This window comes from Eretmochelys imbricata, chromosome 4 (genome assembly GCF_965152235.1).
Source record: "Eretmochelys imbricata isolate rEreImb1 chromosome 4, rEreImb1.hap1, whole genome shotgun sequence".
NCBI lineage: Eukaryota > Metazoa > Chordata > Testudines > Cheloniidae > Eretmochelys > Eretmochelys imbricata.
In genome coordinates, this window is record NC_135575.1 from 5705907 (window position 1) to 5730201 (window position 24295).

The 24295-nt window shown below is 47.2% G+C and overlaps 1 protein-coding gene across 1 annotated transcript in view; it reads right to left on the reverse strand.

The window, feature by feature from the left end:
- SRP72 (signal recognition particle 72) overlaps positions 1-24295 on the reverse strand; it is a 48300-nt gene that overhangs the window by 14205 nt on the left and 9800 nt on the right. Inside the window, exons 6-14 of the mRNA XM_077814824.1 lie at positions 22325-22356; positions 21555-21679; positions 21403-21460; positions 11639-11770; positions 9595-9723; positions 8534-8606; positions 6617-6681; positions 5657-5752; positions 3974-4077 (exon numbers count right to left, since the gene is read on the reverse strand). Coding sequence (XP_077670950.1) covers positions 3974-4077; positions 5657-5752; positions 6617-6681; positions 8534-8606; positions 9595-9723; positions 11639-11770; positions 21403-21460; positions 21555-21679; positions 22325-22356 — 814 coding nt within the window. The remainder of the gene's footprint in view (positions 1-3973; positions 4078-5656; positions 5753-6616; positions 6682-8533; positions 8607-9594; positions 9724-11638; positions 11771-21402; positions 21461-21554; positions 21680-22324; positions 22357-24295) is intronic.

Here is a 24295-nt window from a genome sequence, read left to right on the forward strand (position 1 = left end):
AAATCCGCACAGACACACCCCTGGAACCCCGACCTGGGATATTCTATCTACTACCCAAGATCCATAAACCTGGAAATCCTGGGCGCCCCATCATCTCAGGCATTGGCACCCTGACAGCAGGATTGTCTGGCTATGTAGACTCCCTCCTCAGGCCCTATGCTACCAGCACTCCCAGCTACCTTCGAGACACCACTGACTTCCTGAGGAAACTTCAATCCATCGGTGATCTTCCTGATAACACCATCCTGGCCACTATGGATGTAGAAGCCCTCTACACCAACATTCCACACAAAGATGGACTACAAGCCGTCAGGAACACTATCCCCGATAATGTCACGGCTAACCTGGTGGCTGAACTTTGTGACTTTGTCCTTACCCATAACTATTTCACATTTGGGGACAATGTATACCTTCAGATCAGCGGCACTGCTATGGGTACCCGCATGGCCCCACAGTATGCCAACATTTTTATGGCTGATTTAGAACAACGCTTCCTCAGCTCTCGTCCCCTAAAGCCCCTACTCTACTTGCGCTACATTGATGACATCTTCATCCGCATTTGCTCCAACCCCTCCAACCCCTCAGACAGAGACAAACACCTACAAGATCTCTGTCAAGCTTTCTTACAACTACAATACCCACCTGCGGAAGTAAAGAAACAGATTGATAGAGCCAGAAGAGTTCCCAGAAGTTACCTACTACAGGACAGGCCTAACAAAGAAAATAACAGAACTCCACTAGCCGTCACCTTCAGCCCCCAACTAAAACCCCTCCAACGCATTATTAAGGATCTACAACCTATCCTAAAGGATGACCCAACACTCTCAGAAATCTTGGGAGACAGGCCAGTCCTTGCCTACAGACAGCCCCGCAACCTGAAGCAAATACTCACCAACAACCACATACCACACAACAGAACCACTAACCCAGGAACTTATCCTTGCAACAAAGCCCGTTGCCAATTGTGCCCACATATCTATTCAGGGGACACCATCACAGGGCCTAATAACATCAGCCACACTATCAGAGGCTCGTTCACCTGCACATCCACCAATGTGATTTATGCCATCATGTGCCAGCAATGCCCCTCTGCCATGTACATTGGTCAAACTGGACAGTCTCTACGTAAAAGAATAAATGGACACAAATCAGATGTCAAGAATTATAACATTCATAAACCAGTCGGAGAACACTTCAATCTCTCTGGTCACGCAATCACAGACATGAAGGTCGCTATCTTAAAACAAAGAAACTTCAAATCCAGACTCCAGCGAGAAACTGCTGAATTGGAATTCATTTGCAAATTGGATACTATTAATTTAGGCTTAAATAGAGACTGGGAGTGGCTAAGTCATTATGCAAGGTAGCCTATTTCCTCTTGTTTTTTCCTACCCCCCCTCCCCCAATGTTCTGGTTTAACTTGGTTTTAAACTTGGAGAGTGGTCAGTTTGGATGAGCTATTACCAGCAGGAGAGTGAGTCTGTGTGTGTATGGGGGTGGGTTTTTGGAGGGGGGTGAGGGAGTGAGAGAACCTGGATTTGTGCAGGAAATGGCCTAACTTCATTATCATGCACATTGTGTAAAGAGTTGTCACTTTGGATGGGCTATCACCAGCAGGAGAGTGAATTTGTGTGGGGGGTGGAGGGTGAGAAAACCTGGATTTGTGCTGGAAATGGCCTAACCTGTTGCTCACTTTAGATAAGCTATTACCAGCAGGACAGTGGGGTGGGAGGAGGTATTGTTTCATATTCTCTGTGTATATATAAAGTCTGCTGCAGTTTCCACGGTATGCATCTGATGAAGTGAGCTGTAGCTCACGAAAGCTCATGCTCAAATAAATTGGTTAGTCTCTAAGGTGCCACAAGGACTCCTTTTCTTTTTGCGAATACAGACTAACACGGCTGTTACTCTGAAACCATACTTAAGAGTTCCGCAATTTCACATTTGAGTTCTTTCAGAACTCTTGGGTGAATGCCAGCTGGGCCCAGTGACTTGCTACTGCTAGTTAATTACAAAACCTCCACTAGTGATGCTTCAACCTGTGACAATTCCTCAGATTTGTCACCTACAAAAAGACGGCTCAGGTTTGGGAATCTTCTTAACATCCTCAGCTGTGAAGACTGAAGCAAAGAATTAATTTAGTTTCTCTGCAATGACTTTATCATCTTTAAGTGCTCCTTTTGTATCTCGAGCATCCAGGGGTCCCACTGGTTGTTTAGCAGGCTTCCTGCTTCTGATGTACTTAAACATTTTGTTATTACCTTTTGAGTTTTCGGCTGGCTGTTCTTCAAACTCCTTTTTAGTTTTTCTTATTACATTTTTAATTTAATTTGGCAGTGTTTATGCTCCTTTCTATTTACCTCACTAGGATTTGACTTCCACTTTTTAAAAGATGTCTTTTTATCTCTCACCGCTTCTTTTACACGGTAGTTAAGCCACGGTAGCTCTTTCTTAGTTGTTTTACTGTGTTTTATAATTTGGGGTATACATTTAAGTTGAGCCTCTATTATGGTGTCTTTGAAAAGCATCCATGCAGCTTGCAGGGAGTTCACTCTAGTCACTGTACCATTTAATTTCTGTTTAACTAACCTCCTCATTTTTGCATAGTTCCCCTTTCTGAAATTAAATGCCACAGTGTTGGGCTGTTGAAGTGATCTTCCCACCACAGGAATGTTAAATGTTATTATATTATGGTCACTATTTCCAAGTGGTCCTGTTATAGTTACCTCTTGGACCAGATCCTGCACTGCACTCAGGACTAGATCAAGAGTTGCCTCTCCCCTTGTGGGTTCCTCTATCAGCTGCTCCAAGAAGCAGTCATTTCAAGTATCGAGAAATAATGTCTCTGTATTTCATCCTGAGGTGACATGTACCCAGTCAATATGGGGATAATTGAAATCCCCCACTATTATTGAGTTATTCTGATAGCCTCTCTAATCTCCCTTAGCATTTCATCGTCACTATCACTGTTGTGGTCAGATGGTCAATAATAGATCCCTGTATTCCGTTATATTCTTATTAGAACATGGAATTACTATCCACAGAGATCCTATGGAACATGTGGATTCATTTAAGATTTTTATTTCATTTGATTCTACATTTTCTTTCACATATAATGCCACTCTCCCCCCGCCGGCACGACCTGTTCTGTCCTTCCGATATATTTGTACCCCGGAATGATTGTGTCCCATTGATTGTCCTCACTCCACCAGGTTTCTGTGATGCCCATTATATCGATATCCTCCTTTAACACAAAGCACTCTAGTTCACCCATCTTATTATTTAGACTTACAGCATTTGTGTACAAGCACTTTAAAAACCTGTAAATATTTATTTGTCTGCCCTTTTCTGATGTGTCAGATTCTTTATGTGAATGTTTCTTGTCTGATCTGGCCCATACTTTATCCTCTTCCATCCTCTCCTCCTGACTAAAACCAAGAGAATCTCTATCAATAGATTCTCCTCTAAGAGAAGTCTCTGTCCGATCCACGTGCGCCTCTGCAGCAATCGGCTTTCCCCCATCGCTTAGTTTAAAAACTGCTCTGCAACCTTTTTAATGTGAAGTGCCAGCAGTCTGCATCTGGATTCAGACTGGGGAACTCCTCCCGCAGTGAATGGGTGCTGGCTGAGAACAGAAGACATGGCATCCAACATGGAAGACACAGCTTCTATCAGGATGTAACACAAAAGAACCCACAACAGATCGCAGGGCTAGGCCTGCTGGAACAGTTACTTCATCCAAGGGGTTGGACAGGGAGAACAGCTTTGACCAGAAGCCCCTTTACAATGTCTAAAAGGACGAACTATTGCCTCAGACGTCACCAAAATGCTAGCAGACGTTATCTGGCTCTAGAACCCCTGAGCAGTCCTCACGGGGACCAGGCACTGCTCATGTTTCAGTGCACAAGACAGCAGGGCCACGGCTCAAGTCCAGAAGGAAAACAAGATACCCCTCTCCCCTCCCTGAACTCACTTCCACAGCTCTTCCAGGTCGCTGATTGCTTCCTTCTTCCTCCCATACTTCAGCTTAAAGTTGGCTGCTTCCCTTATCAGCGACAAATGAACTGGAGACTTTGGCTGCAATCACAAGGTTCTTCAAATGAAGACATGTTTGACAGCACTTAGCAATTCAGTGATGTGGCTGCTTTGCTTCCTGACGTTACTAGAGACTGGCTCACACCAACGTACGCTCCCCACCCAAGTGATCTGGAAGGAGAACTGAGCTGCAGGAATTTCTTCCCCGTTCCGTGAGAAAAAGGCTTGGCAGTCTGTAGCATTAAACCACTACGCATGTTAGACGGGGCTGGGAAAGGAGACGTGGTTTGTTCAGCAGCAGCTACCTGTATGAGCCTGAGGTGGAAACAGGCTGTCAGCTCATTAATACAGTACACAAATGGCTGTTACTTAATATTCATGCCTGCGTTACCTCCTGCAACCAATGCTCTGAGCCTAGCGCTGCTGGCTGGTGTAGAAGGGGGTGGGTCCACAGCTCAGTCTTTGGGTTGCGTATTTACCAAGAGTGTAAGTGGCAGGATTGCTCCTGGCCCCTGTGCACAGCCCTCACGCACTTTCCCTGCCCCTTCACACCCAGATGGTGCTAGCACAACCTAGCCCCTTGTTCGGAGACCCCTCATATGTAAGAATAATCTCCAGTTCCTCTGCCTGGTTCTTAACAAACACAGCTACTAACCCTGCCAGCAGCCCCAGAGCAACAGAATTGGGAGGAGGGGGTGAAAATGGGAAGGGGACAGGCATTTTAGCCAGCGTTTGACAATCACGGAAAACTAACAGTCTGCTGCTGATGATGATTTGCAACCTGCAGTCAGCCTCGCTTAGGACATCAGCCATTTCCCCAGTGACTAGCCAAGGCATCAGATCATCAGGTAAGGAACAAGTGCAGGCAGACACATTTTGGAAAACCAAGTGTCCTTGCTGATAGAAAACCAGGGAAGAGAGAAACAAAGGAAACAGCCAATGCCAACGCAGCTTTGTGAGAACACTTCCCATGGGGGTCACACTTTTTCCGGCAATTCACTGTTTGCTGAAATAATTGTACCTCCAGCCCCAAAATAACCAGGTTCCAGGAACGAATCACTAAGCCCCCAACGGAACCATCACTCCGCTCAGACAGACTCCAACTGGCTCCTTTCAGCAGCCTGACGTTCCAATTAACTGAGTACAGCCAGCAGGCTGCCGGGCTGGAATCAGTCTCCCCCTCTGAAGCTCTTCTGCTCAAGCTTTTCCTTCTCCTCAAGTGCATGCAAAAAGCCAACTGACTGCTGCTGCTCCAACGTCAACATGGGAAGAGGGACAACACTGCGATGTTCCCTCTGCTAGCCTCCAGAATCTATAACCTGACAGGCACTGGAAGAGCTGGAAAAGAGTCTGCCATTTTTCCCACACTGCAGACTTGCCATTGGTCTGAATGACAAACCTGGTGCAAGCAGCATGTCAGAGACAGAGGCAGACATGGAGTAGAATGTTCCCTGGCCCCCCAACATCTCATCAGAGGTAGTGAGCCGTTGGCAAGGAGACTGCTCCTCTCCAGGGGACAGACAGGTGGGAGCTGGACAGGAACAGCTGGTCTCCAGCAAGTTAGCAAGGGACAAAAAGTAGCTTCACCTCTCAAATGTATTGTCTGACCTGATCTACTTGCCTGGTATCCCTGGTGCCACTGGATAGCTTGCGTGAAGACCTCAATAGCACTGTCAATGTCTTCTTCATGACTGTACATCGTCACCAATGCAGACACCTGCAAACCCCAACAACAGTCAGCGTGCAGCCACGGGACTGGCGTTACTTGTAAGTGATCATTTTAAGGTACTTTTCATGTAAACCCGTTATTAAAAGAATTGCTGAAAAAAAAGGGAATGGAACGAACTACTACAATGGAATTTGGAGGCAGCAGCCGCCCCCTGGGATTATCCTCCCCAGTACAGCTAGGACATTACTGCAATGGTCGAAACAGCCCAGGAGAACTGTTTTTAAAAGGTTTCGGATCAATAGAGGATAAGGGATGAGAAAATTACTTAATTGGAAAAGCCAAGGCTCCTACACTGTTCTCTCACCACCACAATGGTCGGCAGGGCACTTGCTGCTGCTGGGTCCCTGGGGGGAGCTGGAAGGTCTTACAATACTGGCTCCTCCTTGCTTCCCACTGCTCACTGCCACATAGAGCAGCTTAAAAATGTGTTTGATACTTCCCCAACACTGCTTACTGGGCAAGCAATTCCTGTAGCTGCCCTAGGGCTGTTAAGGGAGTGCTGGAGGAAGGGGAGGCAGGTCCGTGCAACTATGAACGAGAGGGAAGTTGTCCACTCTAAAAACAAGTTTGGGGACCCTGATGCAAGTTATTACCCTTTGTCTGGCTGGCTTTCACCACAATAAGTGAGCTACCTAAAGGTCTAACATCTACTCTGAGGCATAATGCTGTGTATCAAAAATCTCAGCAACCAAGCCCCACTGTGCAAGCAGACCAGCAGACTGAGACCAACGCTGGGCACCCAGATCTGAATCTCAGCCCAGGAGTAGCTAAGGAGACAGGAAAACAGAAACAAGGAAGGAGCATGAAAAGGATGATGGTATTCTGGGATGGTGCCTGTTAACTGCCACTCACCATGCCTGGCTTATGCTTCAGCTCTTCTATACTCCTCAAGATGATGCATGCTTTGGTGACGCTGCCTTAGAGAAAGAAGGGAAAATAATGCAATTTAAACAGCAATGCTTTCCCTGCCCCTGTTCTCCATCCTGGATCCCCCTGCCCTCAGAGTCTCCCTGGGGAAGTCAGCATACACCAACCAGCCACTGCACTCCTCTGCCTGCAAGGCCAGCTGCGAAGAGGTTTTCTCCACTATTATTCTTAAGACAACACAATCGCTGGCCATTCATGGGGAAGAAACGTCAGTCCCAACAGTGCTCCTCTCATTCTCAGACTAAACAGCTTTTGCAGCAACCCCAGCACCTACTGGGCTTCCCACCTAAGTGTCCAGCACGCCCAAGGCTGCTACCACATGCAAAGGGCTCATCCCCACCTCCAATGCTAGAAGCAGTGGGTCCAGAGCAATGCTTTACTTCCCTATGAGAGGGAATGGAGCATCAGCAACTAGGTGTATTATTTACGATTTCAGAACAAACCTAAAACAGCTCTGGCCTGCCTGCTCCGACTGATGCCAGTGCAAGTTTTATCACAAACTTCAATGAGAGCAAAGCTGGGCCAACACCATGTGCTTTGACCCCTTCCCCATTCTCCCCACCCCACGCAGTGCGGGGCCAGATCCTGCCCCCTTATTTCTCCTGAATAGTCCCACCCATTGCAGGCACAATGGAGTACGGCCCATGCCAAGTACTGGATGCTGGGTAGTGCATATTTGAGGTAGCTCGAGGGGAACTTTAAAACTTGAGTGACATGCAATCAGCAACAGCCAGCCATTTCAACACGCAGATCCCCAAGCTTTCCAGTATGCACTTCTGCAGCCACTCAGGAAAGGGTCAATCCCGCACCAACCACATTAATATGAATTCCCCTTCCCCTTTCCCCTGCCCCCGCTGACTCTCAGTGTCCAGCTGTCCTGCTTCCTCTCTCGGGTCAGGCTGAGGCACACACATCAGCCCATTGTCAATGTGGTGAACGCCAGCCATCAGCACAGTGCCCAGGGCTGCCCTCCACTTGTTCCACAGGCCATGCCCCCTGGGGCACACAACCCCCCCCACATTGCATGGACAACGCCAGGTTCAGGCAGGAGCACTGATCTCCATAGGGCACCCCTCTCGGCAAGAGGTGCCGTACTATGGGATTGCAGGCATCCTTCTGAGAAGAAAGGGCAGCAAGAGACAAGGAACGGGAGAAAGTCTCCTCATTTCTCACCCCCCCATCCATGGTGAAAAGAGAAGAGGCCCGCCCCTCCCAGGCTTAATTTCCCTCCCGCCCCCCCGAAAAAGGTGCCATCCCCTAATTACAGGTTTCAGAGTAGCAGCCGTGTTAGTCTGTATCCAAAAAAGAAAAGGAGTACTTGTGGCACCTTAGAGACTAACAAATTTATTAGAGCATAAGCTTTCGTGAGCTACAGCTCGTATGCATCCGATGAAGTGAGCTGTACCTCACGAAAGCTTATGCTCTAATAAATTTGTTAGTCTCTAAGGTGCCACAAGTACTCCTTTCCTTTTTATCCCCTAATTACAATCCCTTCCCCTGGTAACTCCTCTCAGAGACACCAGAGGGGCAGGTGTAGCTCTGTCCAAGAACTAATCAAGAGAAAAATGGTTCTGGCCAAATGCAGAGTACATCTTGCTTTAATGCTGCTCACTATGAGGAGTGAAGATGTTGTCCCAGCCCTCATGCAGGGCTGCGAAGCGCAGTGTTTGAGAAGGTATTTCTAACCCCACGCTGGATGGAGCTGTCTTGCTGGGGCTCACAGCAGCAAGAGGCCACTCTCAGTCCTGGCTCTCCGGACACTAAGGCCAGCAACAAAGAATTGTGGGTTTTTTTAAACTTAGCATTAAACAAGCATTTCTCAGCACAAAAGGGCACTGGTACCTTGAGCGATTTTCAGCTGGGCCATTGTCAGCTTTATCTGCGCCGAGTTGGCAGGGCTCTGCTCCGCAAAGTCCTGAGAGCGAGAGAAGCAAAGAGCATGTTCATGAACACAGCGCATCAGCCATGGCCCGGGCCCATTTTAAAACCAACTTCAGAAAGAAAAGCTCGACAGTGTCATTTGAATAGACAGGGAGGGAGCCAGTTCGAGTGGAACCACCCCACCCAGAGTCCTGAATTGCTTCCATGGACTGTCACTCCTCCCACAGTGCCATCCCATTCCACCACAAGCAATTCCCAGGGTCCATGCCCTCACCACACACAGTAGCTGCTCCCTCTAGGCAAGCAGCTGGCAAATGCAGCGTCCCAGGTGACACCTGACACCATGTCCAAGGCCTTGTTTACATAAGGAAATTGTACCTGTTTAAGTAAACCAGTTTAAAGTGCCATGCGAACACGACTTCAGTTTAAAACCAGCTTATTTCAATTTAGCAGAGGTTGATTAGGAACAGGGCACTCTGAAACCGAAGTGTCCGCAGAGTCTTTAGCACTGGTTTAAACCCCAATTTTAAGTAAACCAGTGCAACCTGTGCATGTAGATGAGGCCAGAGAAGGGCTGGAGAAGGAATGTGGGCACCACCACCCTTTGGGATGAGAGGCCAGAAGTGAAGTCTTGCCTTCCAGAGGAGCACAGCCCCAGGCACCAGCGCCCACCATGTCCCTGTGGGAAAAGCAGCCCTAGCACCACCGCCATAGTGAAGGGGGTCATTTCCAGGTGGGGCTCTCCCTTTACAGAAAGAACACACCCTTCATGATCAGAGCATGGGCGTGCCCACATCTCTCCCCACACACCAGTCACTGCATCCTCACTACTGAGCCCTGCGTAAGCCACATCCATTACACAACGCAATGACCACTGCGGGTAGTTGAGCTAACATCCACTTCTGCAGTGCCCAGTGTTTCAGGACTATTAATTGCCCCTTGTACCAGCTCCATCTGTCAGGTTCCAGTGCAGGGAACAGGGCTCCACTCTCCTGGCCAGCAGGAGGAGATCAGTCACCCACCTGTAGGAGCTCTATTGCCCCTGAATGCTGCTTCTCTCGACAGAGCTGGGCAGCCTGGATTAGCACGGGCAGCAGGTGCTCGGGGTTCTGGGACTGTAAACTTGCTGACAGCTTGCGGCACTGATCTGCCTACGGGACACAATGGAACGTTTTCCTCAGTATTAGTGGATAGTTAGTGCAACTGTGCAAACCCCACAGAGAGAACAGGGCGAAAGGGCTAGTGGGGCCAGACACCGCCTGCCATCAGTGGGGAATAGGACGTGGTGGCAGTAGAGGCTGTGGAAACAGGTAAAGTCACTGGCCCAAGGAGATTCTGACCCACGACTCCCACATGGCAGGGCCTTTGGGTGACAACTACAGCCATCACTCTGCACTCCTCTACATCTCTCCTACGCAACACTCAGTGGGCAGGCAGCTGGTTACTACACTGGCCAGAGCCACCTCATTACCCCCTTGTGCTCCTCCTGCCAGTTCGTTACATCTGCCTAGACGCTCAGGCTGCAAGCAGTGTGAGGGCAGAGACAGACTTATGTGCATCCAGTGCCTAGTTCAATCAGCATCAGAGCCTGTAGGTGCTACGGCAGTAATAAATACATTATCTGGGAAGAGACTCTCCAAGTGAGGTGCTGTACAAGCCACCATCATATGAATTCTTCCCAAAAGTTCTCCCTTGTTTTTCCACCAGAATGTCTGTGTGGAAGACAGAGGAGCTAGACACACACACAGGGGCGGAGTCTGATTTTACAGGAAATGGAAGGGGAACCATGTGAAAATGCCCAGCACACCTCTTCTACCAGATACTGTAATAGACAAAGGATAAATCTCAGTTTCTGCGTACATGCAACTCCAGGTATTTATTTCTTGCTAGAGTGACTCAGAATCTCCCTCACTACAGGACCACACCGAAAGCTGCCATCAGCAGCCAGTGTGTAAGCCCATGAAGTGCCTGTACAGGTAGGTCTCTGTGATCTAGAAAACAGATAGTATCTTTTGTTAGTTATTTAGACTTCTACAAAGCTCACGCATCCAAAGCACTGAGCTTCATGGACCCGATATTAGTACCAAATCCATTATTCCTGTGTTTTCATTTTGGCAATGGATATTATTGGTCCTTGTTAACAAGAACAGCGGTATGCACATGTTCTCATGTATAGCAATGCACAATTTCTTCTCAACCTGTAGATACCCAGTCAATACTATTTTAACAAACAATACATTCACCAGGACAGTCACATGACGTTTCCCTGATAGGTATTAAACATTATGGGCCAGACTTTTTTTTTTTTAAATGCTCATCTCCGATTTAGGCACCTAAATGAATTGGCCAGATCATCAAAAGGCCTCAGCAAAAAGATTATTCTCAATAGGAGCTGCTGGGTGCTGAGCACTTCTGAAAAATCTAGCATCTCTGGATAACATCCTGACTATTTTGAGGGGGAAAGAACAGTCTATGGAAATCTAACTAGCTCAATTCCTCAGATATTAGGAATGGCAATATACAAAAACCTGTAGGACAACGCTTCAACCTCGCTGGACACACAATAGCAGATGTAAAGGTAGCCATCCTGCAGCAAAAAAACTTCAGGACCAGACTTCAAAGAGAAACTGCCGAGCTTCAATTCATTTGCAAATTTGACACCATCAGCTCAGGATGAAACAAGGACCGTGACTGGCTAGCCAACGACAAAAGCCGTTTCTTCTCCCTTGGTGTTCACACCTCAACTGCTAGAAGAGGGCCTCATCCTCCCTGATTGAACTAACCTCGTTATCCCTAGCCTGATTCTTGCTTGCATATTTATACCTGCCTCTGGAAATTTCCACTCCATGCATCCGACGAAGTGGGTATTCACCCACAAAAGCTGTTGCTCCAATACGTCTGTTAGTCTATAAGGTGCCACAGGACTCTTTGCCACTTCTGCAGATCCAGACTAACATGGCTACCCCTCTGATACTTAACTAGCTCAACTGGATTACATTTCTGCTTAAACAAACTCCTGTGACTGGTTGTAAATCTGTACCCAGCAGACACAGGACAGTTCTCTACCTGATTGGTGTACATAGCCAGTAAAGCTTTGTTGAATTCGATGGCTTGGAGCTGTTTCTTGGAGAGTTTGTGCTCCACGCCTTCTGCATTGGTCAATTTCACCTTTTTCTTTGAGTCAAAGACATTTTGGTCCTGTAGGAAACAAAACCGAGATAAAGCCAAGTTCCACTATCTTAATTAAATGGTGATCTCTATCTGGCCCTCCCCACACCACATGCAGAATGTGCCATGAACACCCACAGGCATGTGTTTCTGCCTTGTTTGCCAGCACTGGGCAGCATAAAAAACACGAGAGAGGAGCCAATGAGGCACGGTGACTGGGAGGGAAATAAGATAAGAGAGCATAGCGTGGTTAAGTATCTATATAGCCTCCATTATGGTGCTACCTGAGCAACTGACAACCTTTGTTGTCTTTACCCTCAACACCCCTGTGAGGTAAGGCCATATTGTTATCCCAATTGTATAGATGGGGAACTGAGGCACACAGATTTGCCTTAGGTCGCAAAAAGAATTTGTGGTAGAGCGGGGACAGAACCTGGGTCTCCTAAGTCAGCACCCTTCCCTCTGGGCCACATATTCTGATTCTCCCCTCGTTATTTTCCACCATAAAAACATATTAAAAGTATGTAACTAGCCAAATCCTGACTTATAGAAATAGTATTTGCCTCCTAGAGCAAAGCCTGGCTCACCTCCTGTGAAAGAAACAAGACCTTGATAACTGCTGACAAACATCAATCAATGTTTATGCTTGTTTGTTCTCTTGCAAGACTGGCTTTAAAGTTCTCACTGGTTTCTTATTCTTTCTTATAAGAAGAGTTCACTCACTTGACAATAAAAAACACAAATTAACCAGAGTGGCAACTCTTTGGGAATGAGTAAAGGAGTACTTGTGGCACCTTAGAGACTAACCAATTTATTTGAGCATGAGCTCAAATAAATTGGTTAGTCTCTAAGGTGCCACAAGTACTCCTTTACTTTTTGCGAATACAGACTAACACGGCTGTTACTCTGAAACCTGTCTTTGGGAATGTTGCATTATTTAGGTATTTATGTGACTTCCTGTGAGATACATACAGAGAAGAGCGTTAGAAGGGGCTGAACTGGGCCAGTGTGTGAGAGCTCAGCGAGTCAATACTTTCCCCTGGAGGCTGTGTCTCACGTTCCAGAGTTTTCACTTAAAAAGAAATCAGGCCTCTAGTGCTTATGGCTGTGAAGAACATTTCCCAAACGTGAACCAAGTGCAAACTGGAGCTGTGATACGTAACTAAGGCCTGGTCTACACTACGTGCTTAGCTCAACAAAAGGCAGTTTACATTGACCTAGTTGTGCACGTGTCTACACTCAAATTGGTCTCCCACCAATGAAAGCACCCCATTACGCTGACATAGTAACACCTCTGCCCAAGCAGGGGAGACCCACAATCGATGTGCTTAAGTCGACGCAACGCAAAAGGTAGACTCTGCATTAGTTACATTGACCCTAACTGTCCTCCAGCTGCTGTCTCGCAATGCTCCACACTGACCACGCTGGTTACCATTGTGAAATCCACTGCACAGAGGTCATGGAGACCGGAAGCCCCTTCCCTACAAAGCCTGGCGAATTTTTGAAATTCCTTTTTCTCATTGCCCAGCTTGGTGAGCACACTTAGCAGCTCTCCACTGTTGAGTGGAGCTTCCCAACTAACCATGCCAAGTGCACACTCCAGCCTGGAGCAGACAGGAGATATTGGATCTCGTGGGCTGATGGGGAGAACAGGCTGCACAGACACAGCTCCAATCCAGCCACAGAAACTTGGACATCTACGAGCAGATTGCTCGGGGGAAGCAGGAGGAGGGGCACGACAGGGACAACAGCAGTGCCATGTGAAAGCAGGCCAGTGAGGCCAACAGTCAATGTGGGGCTGAGCCGCAGACCTATCACTTTTACAAAGAGCTACATGCCATCCTCAGACCCCACCACCACCCCCTACAGCACTATGGCTACCTCTGAGGACCCCGAGCCACAGGTCCCTGCTGTGAAAAGTGAGGAAGAGGAGTATGGGGTCAGGCAACCGGTGGGATCCACCTGCGCAGACAGCCAGGACCTGTTTTTGACTTCGCTGCCGTCCAGCCAGTTCCACCAGTGGAGCACAGGTGAGCCTGATGCAGGGGAAGGCACCTCAGGTAGGTGCGTAGATAACTTTTCCATTACAGGGATGGCATCCCCAAAATGGCAGGACACAACTGTTGACTTTTCATTACTTTACTCGTGCTAGAAGAGGGTTACAACCAAGAGAGGTAGAGTTGCTACCTGCTTTTCATTCCCCTCGTTAGGCCAAGGGGGCCAAGTGGAGCAGTCTGTTTATGTGCAGCGGCATGTCTCGTGAATCCTCCATCGAGATCTCGATGAAACTTTCATGGAGGTGTCTGCAATCCCCTGCTGAAGGTTTCTAGAGAAGGCAGCCTTATCTCTTCCGCCGCGGTGGGACACTTTCCCATGCCAGTCAGCGATAACTTCAGCAGGCGACACTGGAGTGCACAGGCCAGCAGCATATGGACCCTGGGGGCTTCGGGATCCTAGCAGCAGCTTTGCTCTCTCTGCCTTTGTTACACTCACGAGTGAGAGATCAGCTAAAATCACCCCCGTCTGTAGGAAATGGTGCCAGTGCTCAGTGCCACTGCCCTGTGCCAAGAGAATCATGCCAGTGAGCAATTCCCTCCGCATCTCCCCAACCCCAGTGGGCCATACTCACCAGGGCTGGTGCTGCGAGTGGGGCCATGCGCAATCCCAATCCCAAGTGAGAATGTAGAGTTTACAATGTTAGGGGAGCAGGGGGAGTGAGTTCAGCAGCGGTAGTTTCGCTCTCTGTAGTGAATGTGCTGACAATGTACCGCTGTGTGTTGTATCTTCAGCTGCTGCCTCTGTGGCCTTCAGGGTCTCCCCCCCACACCCACAGAACACCTAAGCCAGATAAGGAGGAGAAAGAAGAGGACTCGGGATGACACGTTCAATGGGACCCTGCAAGCCAGCGCTGCATCGAACCACGAACACAGGGCCTGGAGGATGAACATTGCGGACAGCCTGGAGAAGGAAAGAGTGGAGAGGAGACAGGCCCAGGAGTCCCAGCAGGAAAAGGAGAGGGAGAGGCACCAGGACATAATGGAGAGATTCTCAGACAGCAAACACAGATGCTGCAGACTCTGCTGGACCTGCAGGTTCAACAAGCCCGGGCTTGCCTCCCTCTGCAGCCCACTGCGAACTCAATAGCGGGACCTTCCCATTAACCTCCCCCCAACATTCCACATGGCCTCGGGGTCACTGCACTACCCCCACCACTCCACCCTGGGGGACACTGAAGACAATTGCAACGTCACAGACCCAGGCCTTTGAAAGCCACCATTGGTGTATGCGTAGCTGAAATGGATGTGCATGTTCTTTTCTCTTCATAAGTTCTGTGCTCTTAATTTATCACGTTTTTATTAGTTTTTTAAAGTATTTGTTTTAAAATTGCATGGGGATGGAGTTGCACTGAATTCTGTTACAGAATAAAATTATTTTGAACATAACTATTTTACAATACATGCAGCAGAATGCTCAGCAATTCTGAAACCCATCAATTTCCTGTTACTGCATAATGTCACACAACTCGGATTCAGTCACAATTAAAATTCATAGGTACACTGACAACGTTACAGCAATCACCACAGGATTCCTACTAGGCCACAGGACCACACCACCACTCACTACTCTGGCTCACTATTAAAATGGTCTTTCAAAATCTTGTTGAACTGCATAGCTCCATGTTGAGCTCTTTTAATAGCCCTTGTAGCCGGCTGTTCAAACTCAGCAGACAGTCACTCCACCTCCACCCCAGCAAAAACGTTTCCCTCTTTGCTTCATATATATCATGCAGGACACAGCAGGCAGCTATAACCATTGGGGTATTTTTCTCACTGAGATCCAATCTTGTGAGTAAATACAACCAGCTGCCCTTCAATCAATCATTCTGTCATTCTGCACCTGCCGTGCAGGGAGTTGAACCATTCCTTGGTGCTGTCAAGGTGGCCAGTGTACAGCTTCATTGGCCAGGGGAGTAAGGGGGAGGCTGGGTCGCCCAGGATCACGAGTGGTATTTCAACATTCCCTGTGGTAATCCATCTACCAGGAAAAAGTCCCTGCTTGTAGTTTTCTGAACAGTCCTGTGTTCTTAAAGATACAAGTGTCATGCATCTTCCCTGACCAGCCAACAGTGATGTCAGTGAAGCATTCCCAGTGATCCACCAATGCTTCCATAACCATAGAAAAGTAGCCCTTTCTTATGATGTACTCAGTGGCTGCGAACCAGCTGGGCAGCAAACAGCAGAGCAGCTAACAAAAGGAGTTTGCCTGGGAGTTTGCCTGTGGAGAGCCCACTGAGGCTTACATCTTGCCGGATTCTCTAAGTACTACAACTCCTGAGGAAGCTCGTAGAAGGAAGGTAATATGGATGGGGAGTGTTCAGCTGTTGTGACCTGCACTGGATGTGCTATGTTTGTCTCTCTTCCACAGGACAGATGTGACTTTGTCTGTACAAAGTGCATGCTGGTCTCCATACTGGAAGAGAAGGTTCAAGGTCTGGAGCAACAGGTATCAACCCTGCGTTGCATAAGAGAAACTGAAGATTTCCTGGACGGATGTCAGGATAGGCTTCTACAGGTACAAGGTTCTGAAGATTCAGAGCAGGCTGCACATCGGGGACAGAAAGATGGTGAAGAAATTTGGCATCATGTGACCTCCAGAAGAAAAAAGGGGAACGTCCATGTACCAGCAGGGCAGATACAGGTAAGTAACCGTTTTCATGTTCTCTCCACAGGTACTAATGCGGAGAGTGGACCAGATGATACGTCTGAGGGAAGGGAGCAGAAGGAGACTCCGCCGATTGGAAGGCATGAGATGCACTGTCCTAGGGTTGGGGGTTCCATGACCACTGCTCCCAAGAGAAGGAGGCGGGTGGTGGTGGTCGGGGACTCTCTCCTCAGGGGGACTGAGTCATCTATCTGCCGCCCCGACCGGGAAAACCGTGAAGTCTGCTGCTTGCCAGGAGCTAAGATTCGCGATGTGACGGAGAGACTGCCGAGACTCATCAAACCCTCAGATCGCTACCCGTTCCTGCTTCCCCACGCGGGCTCCAATGATACTGCCAAGAATGACCTTGAGCGGATCACTGCGGACTACGTGGCTCTGGGAAGAAGTTTGAGGTGCCAGTGGTGTTCTCGTCCATCCTCCCCGTGGAAGGAAAAAATCCACCTGCGTAGAGACCGTCGAATCGTGGAAGTCAACGAATGGCTACGCAGGTGGTGTCGGAGAGAAGGCTTTGGATTCTTTGACCACGGGATGGTGTTCCAGGAAGGAGGAGTGCTAGGCAGAGACTGGCTCCACCTAACCAAGAGAGGGAAGAGCATCTTTGCAAGCAGGCTGGCTAACCTAGTGAGGGGGGCTTTAAACTAGGTTCACCGGGGGAAGGAGACCAAAGCCCTGAGGTAAGTGGGGAAGTAGGATACCAGGAGGAGGCACGAGCAGAAGCGTGTGAGAGGGGAGGGCTCCTGCCTCATACTGAGAAAGAGGGGCGATCAGCAGGTTACCTCAAGTGCCTATATACAAATGCACGAAGCCTGGGAAGCAAGCAGGGAGAACTGGAAGTCCTGGCACAGTCAAGGAATTATGATGTGATTGGAATAACAAAGACTTGGTGGGATAACTCACATGACTGGAGTACTGTCATGGATGGATATAAACTGTTCAGGAAGGACAGGCAGGGCAGAAAAGGTGGGGGAGTAGCACTGTATGTAAGGGAGCAGTATGACTGCTCAGAGTTCAAGTATGAAACTGCAAAAAAACCTGAGAGTCTCTAGATTAAGTTTAGAAGTGTGAGCAACAAGGGTGATGTCGTGGTGGGAGTCTACTATAGACCACCGGACCAGGGGGATGAGGTGGAAGAGGCTTTCTTCTGGCAATCGCAGAAGTTACTAGATCGCAGGCCCTGGTTCTCATGGGAGACTTCAATCACCCTGATATCTGCTGGGAGAGCAATACAGCGGTGCACAGGCAATCCAGGAAGTTTTTGGAAAATGTAGGGGACAATTTCCTGGTGCAAGTGCTGGAGGAACCAACTAGGGGCAGAGCTCTTCTTGACCTGCTGCTCACAAACCGGGAAGAATTAGTAGGGGAAGCAAAAGTGGTTGGGAACCTGGGAGGCAGTGACCATGAAATGGTCGAGTTCAGGATCCTAACACAAGGAAGAAAGGAGAGCAGCAGAATACAGACCCTGGACTTCAGAAAAGCAGACTTTGACTCCCTCAGGGAACTGATGGGCAAGATCCCCTGGGAGAATAACATGAGGGGGAAAGGAGTCCAGGAGAGCTGGCTGTATTTTAAAGAATCCTTATTGAGGTTACAGGGACAAACCATCCCAATGTGTAGAAAGAATAGTAAATATGGCAGGCGACCAGCTTGGCTTAACAGTGAAATCCTTGCTGCTCTTAAATACGAAAAAGAAGCTTACAAGAAGTGGAAGATTGGGCAAATGACCAGGGATGAGTATAAAAATATTGCTCAGGCTTGCAGGAGTGAAATCAGGAAGGCCAAATCACACCTGGAGTTGCAGCTAGCAAGAGATGTTAAGAGTAACAAGAAGGGTTTCTTCAGGTATGTTAGCAACAAGAAGAAAGTCAAGGAAAGTGTGGGCCCCTTACTGAATGAGGGAGACAACCTAGTGACAGAGGATGTGGAAAAAGCTAACGTACTCAATGCTTTTTTTGCCTCTGTCTTCACGAACAAGGTCAGCTCCCAGACTACTGCGCTGGGCAGCACAGCATGCGGAGAAGGTGACCAGCCCTCTGTGGAGAAAGAAGTGGTTCGGGACTATTTAGAAAAGCTGGACGAGCACAAGTCCATGGGGCCAGATGCGTTGCATCCGAGAGTGCTAAAGGAGTTGGCGGATGTGATTGCAGAGCCATTGGCCATTATCTTTGAAAACTCATGGCGATCAGGGGAGGTCCCAGAAGACTGGAAAAAGGCTAATGTAGTGCCCATCTTTAAAAAAGGGAAGGAGGAGGATCCGGGGAATTACAGGCCAGTCAGCCTCACCTCAGTCCCCGGAAAAATCATGGAGCAGGTCCTCAAGGAATCAATTCTGAAGCACTTAGCGGAGACGAAAGTGATCAGGAACAGTCAGAATGGATTCACCAAGGGCAAGTCATGCCTGACTAATCTAATTACCTTCTATGACGAGATAACTGGTTCTGTGGATGAAGGGAAAGCAGTGGACGTGTTGTTCCTTGACTTTAGCAAAGCTTTTGACACAGTCTCCCACAGTATTCTTGCCAGCAAGTTAAAGAAGCATGGGCTGGATGAATGGACTATAAGGTGGATAGAAAGTTGGCTAGATTGTCGGCCTCAACGGGTAGTGATCAATGGCTCCATGTCTAGTTGGCAGCCGGTATCAAGTGGAGTGCCCCAGGGGTCGGTTTTTGTTCAATACCTTCATAAATGATCTGGAGGATGGTGTGGATTGCACCCTCAGCAAGTTTGCAGATGACACTAAACTGGGAGGAGTGATAGGTACGCTGAAGGGTAGGGATAGGATACAGAGGGACCTAGACAAATTGGAGGATTGCGCCAAAAGAAATCTGATGAGGTTCAACAAGGACAAGTGCAGAGTCCTGCACTTAGGATGGAAGAATCCAATGCACCACTACAGACTAGGGACCGAATGGCTCGGCAGCAGTTCTGCAGAAAAGGACCTAGGGGTTACAGTGGACGAGAAGTTGGATATGAGTCAACAGTGTGCCCTTGTTGCCAAGAAGGCCAATGGCATTTTGGGATGTATAAGTAGGGGCATTGCCCACAGATCAAGGGACGTGATCGTTCCCCTCTATTCGACATTGGTGAGGCCTCATCTGGAGTACTGTGTCCAGTTTTGGGCCCCACACTACAAGAAAGATGTGGAAAAACTGGAAAGAGTCCAGCAGAGGGCAACAAAATTGATTAGGGGACTGGAACACATGACTTATGAGGAGAGCCTGAGGGAACTGGGGATGTTTAGTCTTCAGAAGAGAAGAATGAGGGGGGATTTGATAGCTGCTTTCAACTACCTGAAAGGGGGATTCCAAAGAGGATGGCTCTAGACTGTTCTCAGTGGTAGCAGATGACAGAACAAGGAGTAATGGTCTCAAGTTGCAGTGGGGGAGATTTAGGTTGGATATTAGGAAAAACTTTTTCACTAGGAGGCTGGTGAAACACTGGAATGTGTTACCTAGGGAGGTGGTGGAATCTCCTTCCCTAGAAGTTTTTAAGGTCAGGCTTGAGAAAGCCCTGGCTGGGATGATTTAGTCGGGGATCGGTCCTGCTTTTGAGCAGGGGGTTGGACTAGATGACCTCCTGAGGTCCCTTCCAACCCTGATATTCTATGATTATATGAACATGGGCTTGTGCCAAAATGGATACATGGGTGTTGTCTATCGCTCCACTGCAATTCAGGAACCTCACTGCTGCAAATCCATCAACCATGTCCTGTGCATTGCCTAGAGTCACAGTCCTGCATAGCAGGAGGTGAATAATGGTCCTGCATGCTTGCATCACAACGACCCTCAGCGTGCATTTCCTGACTCCAAATTATTCCCGAGTGACCAATAGCGATCTGGTGTTACAAGTTTCCACAGTGCAGTCACTACTTGCTTCTCCACTGTCAGTGCAGTTTTCATTTTGGTGTCCCTGCAACGGAGGGCTGGAATGAGCTCAGTGCACAGATCCAGAAATCTGGCATTGTGCATCTGAAAGTTCTGCATCCACAGCTCTTCATCCCAACCCTGTATTACAATGTGATACTACCAGCTCGTGCTTGTTTCTTGGTCCGAGAATCAGTGCCCCACTATCTGAAGCCACTCTGAGACCACCACCACCAACCTCGAATTGGTTCTCTGTGTGTCCCATAGCAATCTGTCCTCCATGAAACCGTCATGCTCCCTATTCATTCGGTTCTTCTTGAGGCTCTGCAAATATTTCAGGATCTTGAGCCCAATGCTTGCAATGCTCATGACAATAGTGCAGAAGTAGGGTGAGACTAGATAAGAAATGACTCCTCCGTTATGCTATTTGTAGTTTTCACACATAAAAATACTGTTGTGGCTGTGCACGTGATGTAAATTTCACTGAAGTCATCCATCAGGTTTTGAAGACAGCACAAAAGCCTCATGTCCACAATACGCACTAACAGCTTGCGTGATGCACTTTAGAAGTTACAGAAGCACAAGCACAGCACACCTAAATCCAGAATCTTCCCATCTCCCTCAATCCTGGACCTGAAAAAAATTCTCTCTCACACACACACACCCTTAGTCTGGAAGCTCCAGTCTTCTAAGACCCAGATCCTGCAAATTCCTAGCCACATATGTAACTCTAGTCATGCAAGCAGTGTGACTGGCTCCAGTGGGACTCATTCTGGTGAATTTATCTATGTGCAAGATCATTTTTGCATCTATTTTTGTAGGACTGGGGCCTATAAGGATAAAAATATAATGGAAATACCAGTGTAACAGCACAAACAGCAACACTGTAAATAGAACTTTCATGCTAGAGTGCTTCCCCTTGAAAGTAAGGACTTAGTTCGAAGAGAGATGCAACTCTCCAATCTCTCTGCACGCAGAACCCCCCTCAAAGCCAATGGGAGCTCTGCATGTGGTGAGTTCTGAGTTCATTCTCATTTCTTTGCAAAAATGCTTTAGAAAGAGGATGGGCAAATTCTATACCTTATTAATAGTAATGATGTTATTTGCAATGACAGCAATCAATCCCACGTCTGTCGGCCTGCAGACAACAAATGAGAATGAAAGGCACAGCTATTAGACAGCAGCCTTGTCACATGTGGAAGGATGAGAGCTTGTTTGAATGAAGCACTTACTTTAATTTGATGATCTGATTGTAAAGCTGGAGAGCATCCTCTGTACGTCCCTGTAGTTGCATGATATAGGCCATCTGACCATGAATAATGGCCAACTCAGCCTCAATGTCTTCCTCAGTCACATCCTGAAGGAAAATCCAGACAAAACAAAATGAAGCCTCTCCTTTCGTGTGCTCCCTGGCTTCAGCGTTTCGCAGAGGACCTGTTCCTTTTTCAGTCGATCTTGGGCAAAACCATCAGTCACAATCCCCACCACTAGAAGAGCATATCTTCAAAAGACACCATTACACACATTCACACCATAAAGCAGAAAATAGGCGCAAAAGGCAGAGCTACTTTTAACAACAGAAAGTACCCTCCCAACCCACGTGTGTGCGGTCTGCTTCCACCCTACAGATATGTCAAAGTGTGCTGGATATGAATCACAAATTGTGGGCCTGATTCACACAGCCTCAATACCTCTGCAGTGGGCGTACCCACCCCTCTAATGTGGTAGGAGTACACACACATTGCACTGATTCAGGGACTGCAGAAGGGGCAAGGCAGGAGACAGTCAGGCCCCAAGAATTTAAATTTTAGCAACAGGCAGAAGGATAGCTCACACCTCAGGAGTGGTATTGGGAACATGAAATTAGGCAGACTGGTGACTCTTGCTGGGTATGATATTGCTATGCAATATCATAAGTGATCACATGGCTAATCCCTGGGGCACTGCTTTGAAATGCTTTGGTGTAAAAGGCACATTATTCAGAGTAACAGCAACAACTTACAGAGTCTTCTGAAAGCGACTGGCGACACAGATCTAGAGAAAATAATTTGAAAGACAAATTTAGAAAGGGTTAATTCTTACCTAGAGGAAAGCACAGAACAAGACGATGGCAGGAATGTTTGTTTATATCATGTGCCCATTGTGGATAATAAGTGAGGCTTCTACAAAGTTTCACAAGTACTTTTTAATGCAAGAAAGTAAGGAAATGATTGGGTGTGTGTGGGAGAGAAATACAGTCTACAGTGAAATATTTTAAAAAGTCAAGAATGCCGGAGACATTGCTCCTCCAGAATTCTTTTTGAGTACTCACGTTTTTTTACTTAGAGACTAACAAATTTATTTGAGCATAAGCTTTCGTGAGCTCCAGCTCACTTCATTGGATGCATCAGTGGATGAAGTGAGCTGGAGCTCACAAAAGCTTATGCTCAAATAAATTTGTTAGTCTCTAAGGTGCCACAAGTACTCCTTTCCTTTTTGCTAATACAGACTAACACGGCTGCTACTCTGAAACCTGTTTTTTTACTTGTTTCTCTCCTTCCCCTGTTCATTTTCTTTAAAAATACTTTATGATCTTTCATGAAGGAGCTCTCTCCACCATAACTACTTGTTACTCATATGACCTTACCCAGACTTAAAAGACTGATGTAGATTTTGTCATTCTCCTTTGTGCAATACTGCCTCACTAGGTCCTTCTGGTTTTCATCCCCACTTTTATTCCTGGAGTCTACTCTTCTCTCTCACCTACTGCTCAGTAAGCAGTTTTGCAGTGTGATAAAAGCAGTGAAGCTCTGTGTTTTCCTAAAGATTATTGTCTCAGCGCCTGGATTAACTAACAGTAGAAAGAACATGCACTAAGAATGACCTGCAGTTCGTCTAGCTCCACACAACTGTAACTAAGGTCAAAACTGAACTATGTTATTTATTACCCTGGTAGCCGATAGCACAAACCTGAAGGGTTCGCATTATGTTCCACAATTAGATCACAAAAAAGCAAAATTACTAAATAGGAATGTACAAAACTAGCACTCCTGATTCCACAGTAACATTATAGATTAGATACTGAACCAAAAAATTATGTTAGAAGTACATTAAGTTTGCAAAGTCAAGCACTCCACTGTCAGGAAAGGCCAGAATTAAGGTTGTCTGTGCAAGCTTAACTCAGCCCCCTTCCTCATCTGGTTGCACACAGACAGAATCTTCAACAAATTTAGCTGTAAAACTAACAAACCTCTAGTATTTGAGAATTGAGATTTTCAGAGACGCATAGCTTGTGATGACAAAAGGCACATCCATGACACCAGGGCAACCCCTTTTCCAAATACTGAGTACTTGCTGTGTCACTTGGGCGTGCTAGAACTTCTCAATGAAACTGCTGTAAGCATTGTCTGTTTGGTTTTTAACATGGGCAAACTAAAGTATTGTTTCTTACACCCCTTCTTGGAAATGGCTGAACTATTTATGCTGAGGTTTTCCAAAAATGTCAGGCCTAAGGCAAGCACCTGGCCTGGAAAACTTCTGAATGACTATAGTCTGGCAAAGTTATAAGCAACTGAAAACAGGGCCTTACAATGGCAAGTGTTGGGTAGCTTTAAATATTGATGGCATTGCCAGCTCCACCTATAACATATTTAGTCAGCTTAATAAGAGGATATAAGGGATATCAAGCTTTTCAGTTTTGCAGCTGTTGATGTTAAACCTAATCTGAAAGGCCTGTAACTTGGTTCCTCTTCGCTACTATCAGCTTCTACTTTAATCATTTATTCTCCTTCCTACACATCTTATTGAACAGACTGAAATATAACAATAATAAAAATGGTCTTTCTGAATGTGAAAAATCAAAGTTAGTACACTTGATAGGGCAACCCCCAACTCAGAACATTACGGCACTCTACAGTCTTCAGTACACTCATAAAACAACAACTAAATAGGGCTTTTAAAACTTCTGCTAACGTGAAGAGATTGCACTGTCAAA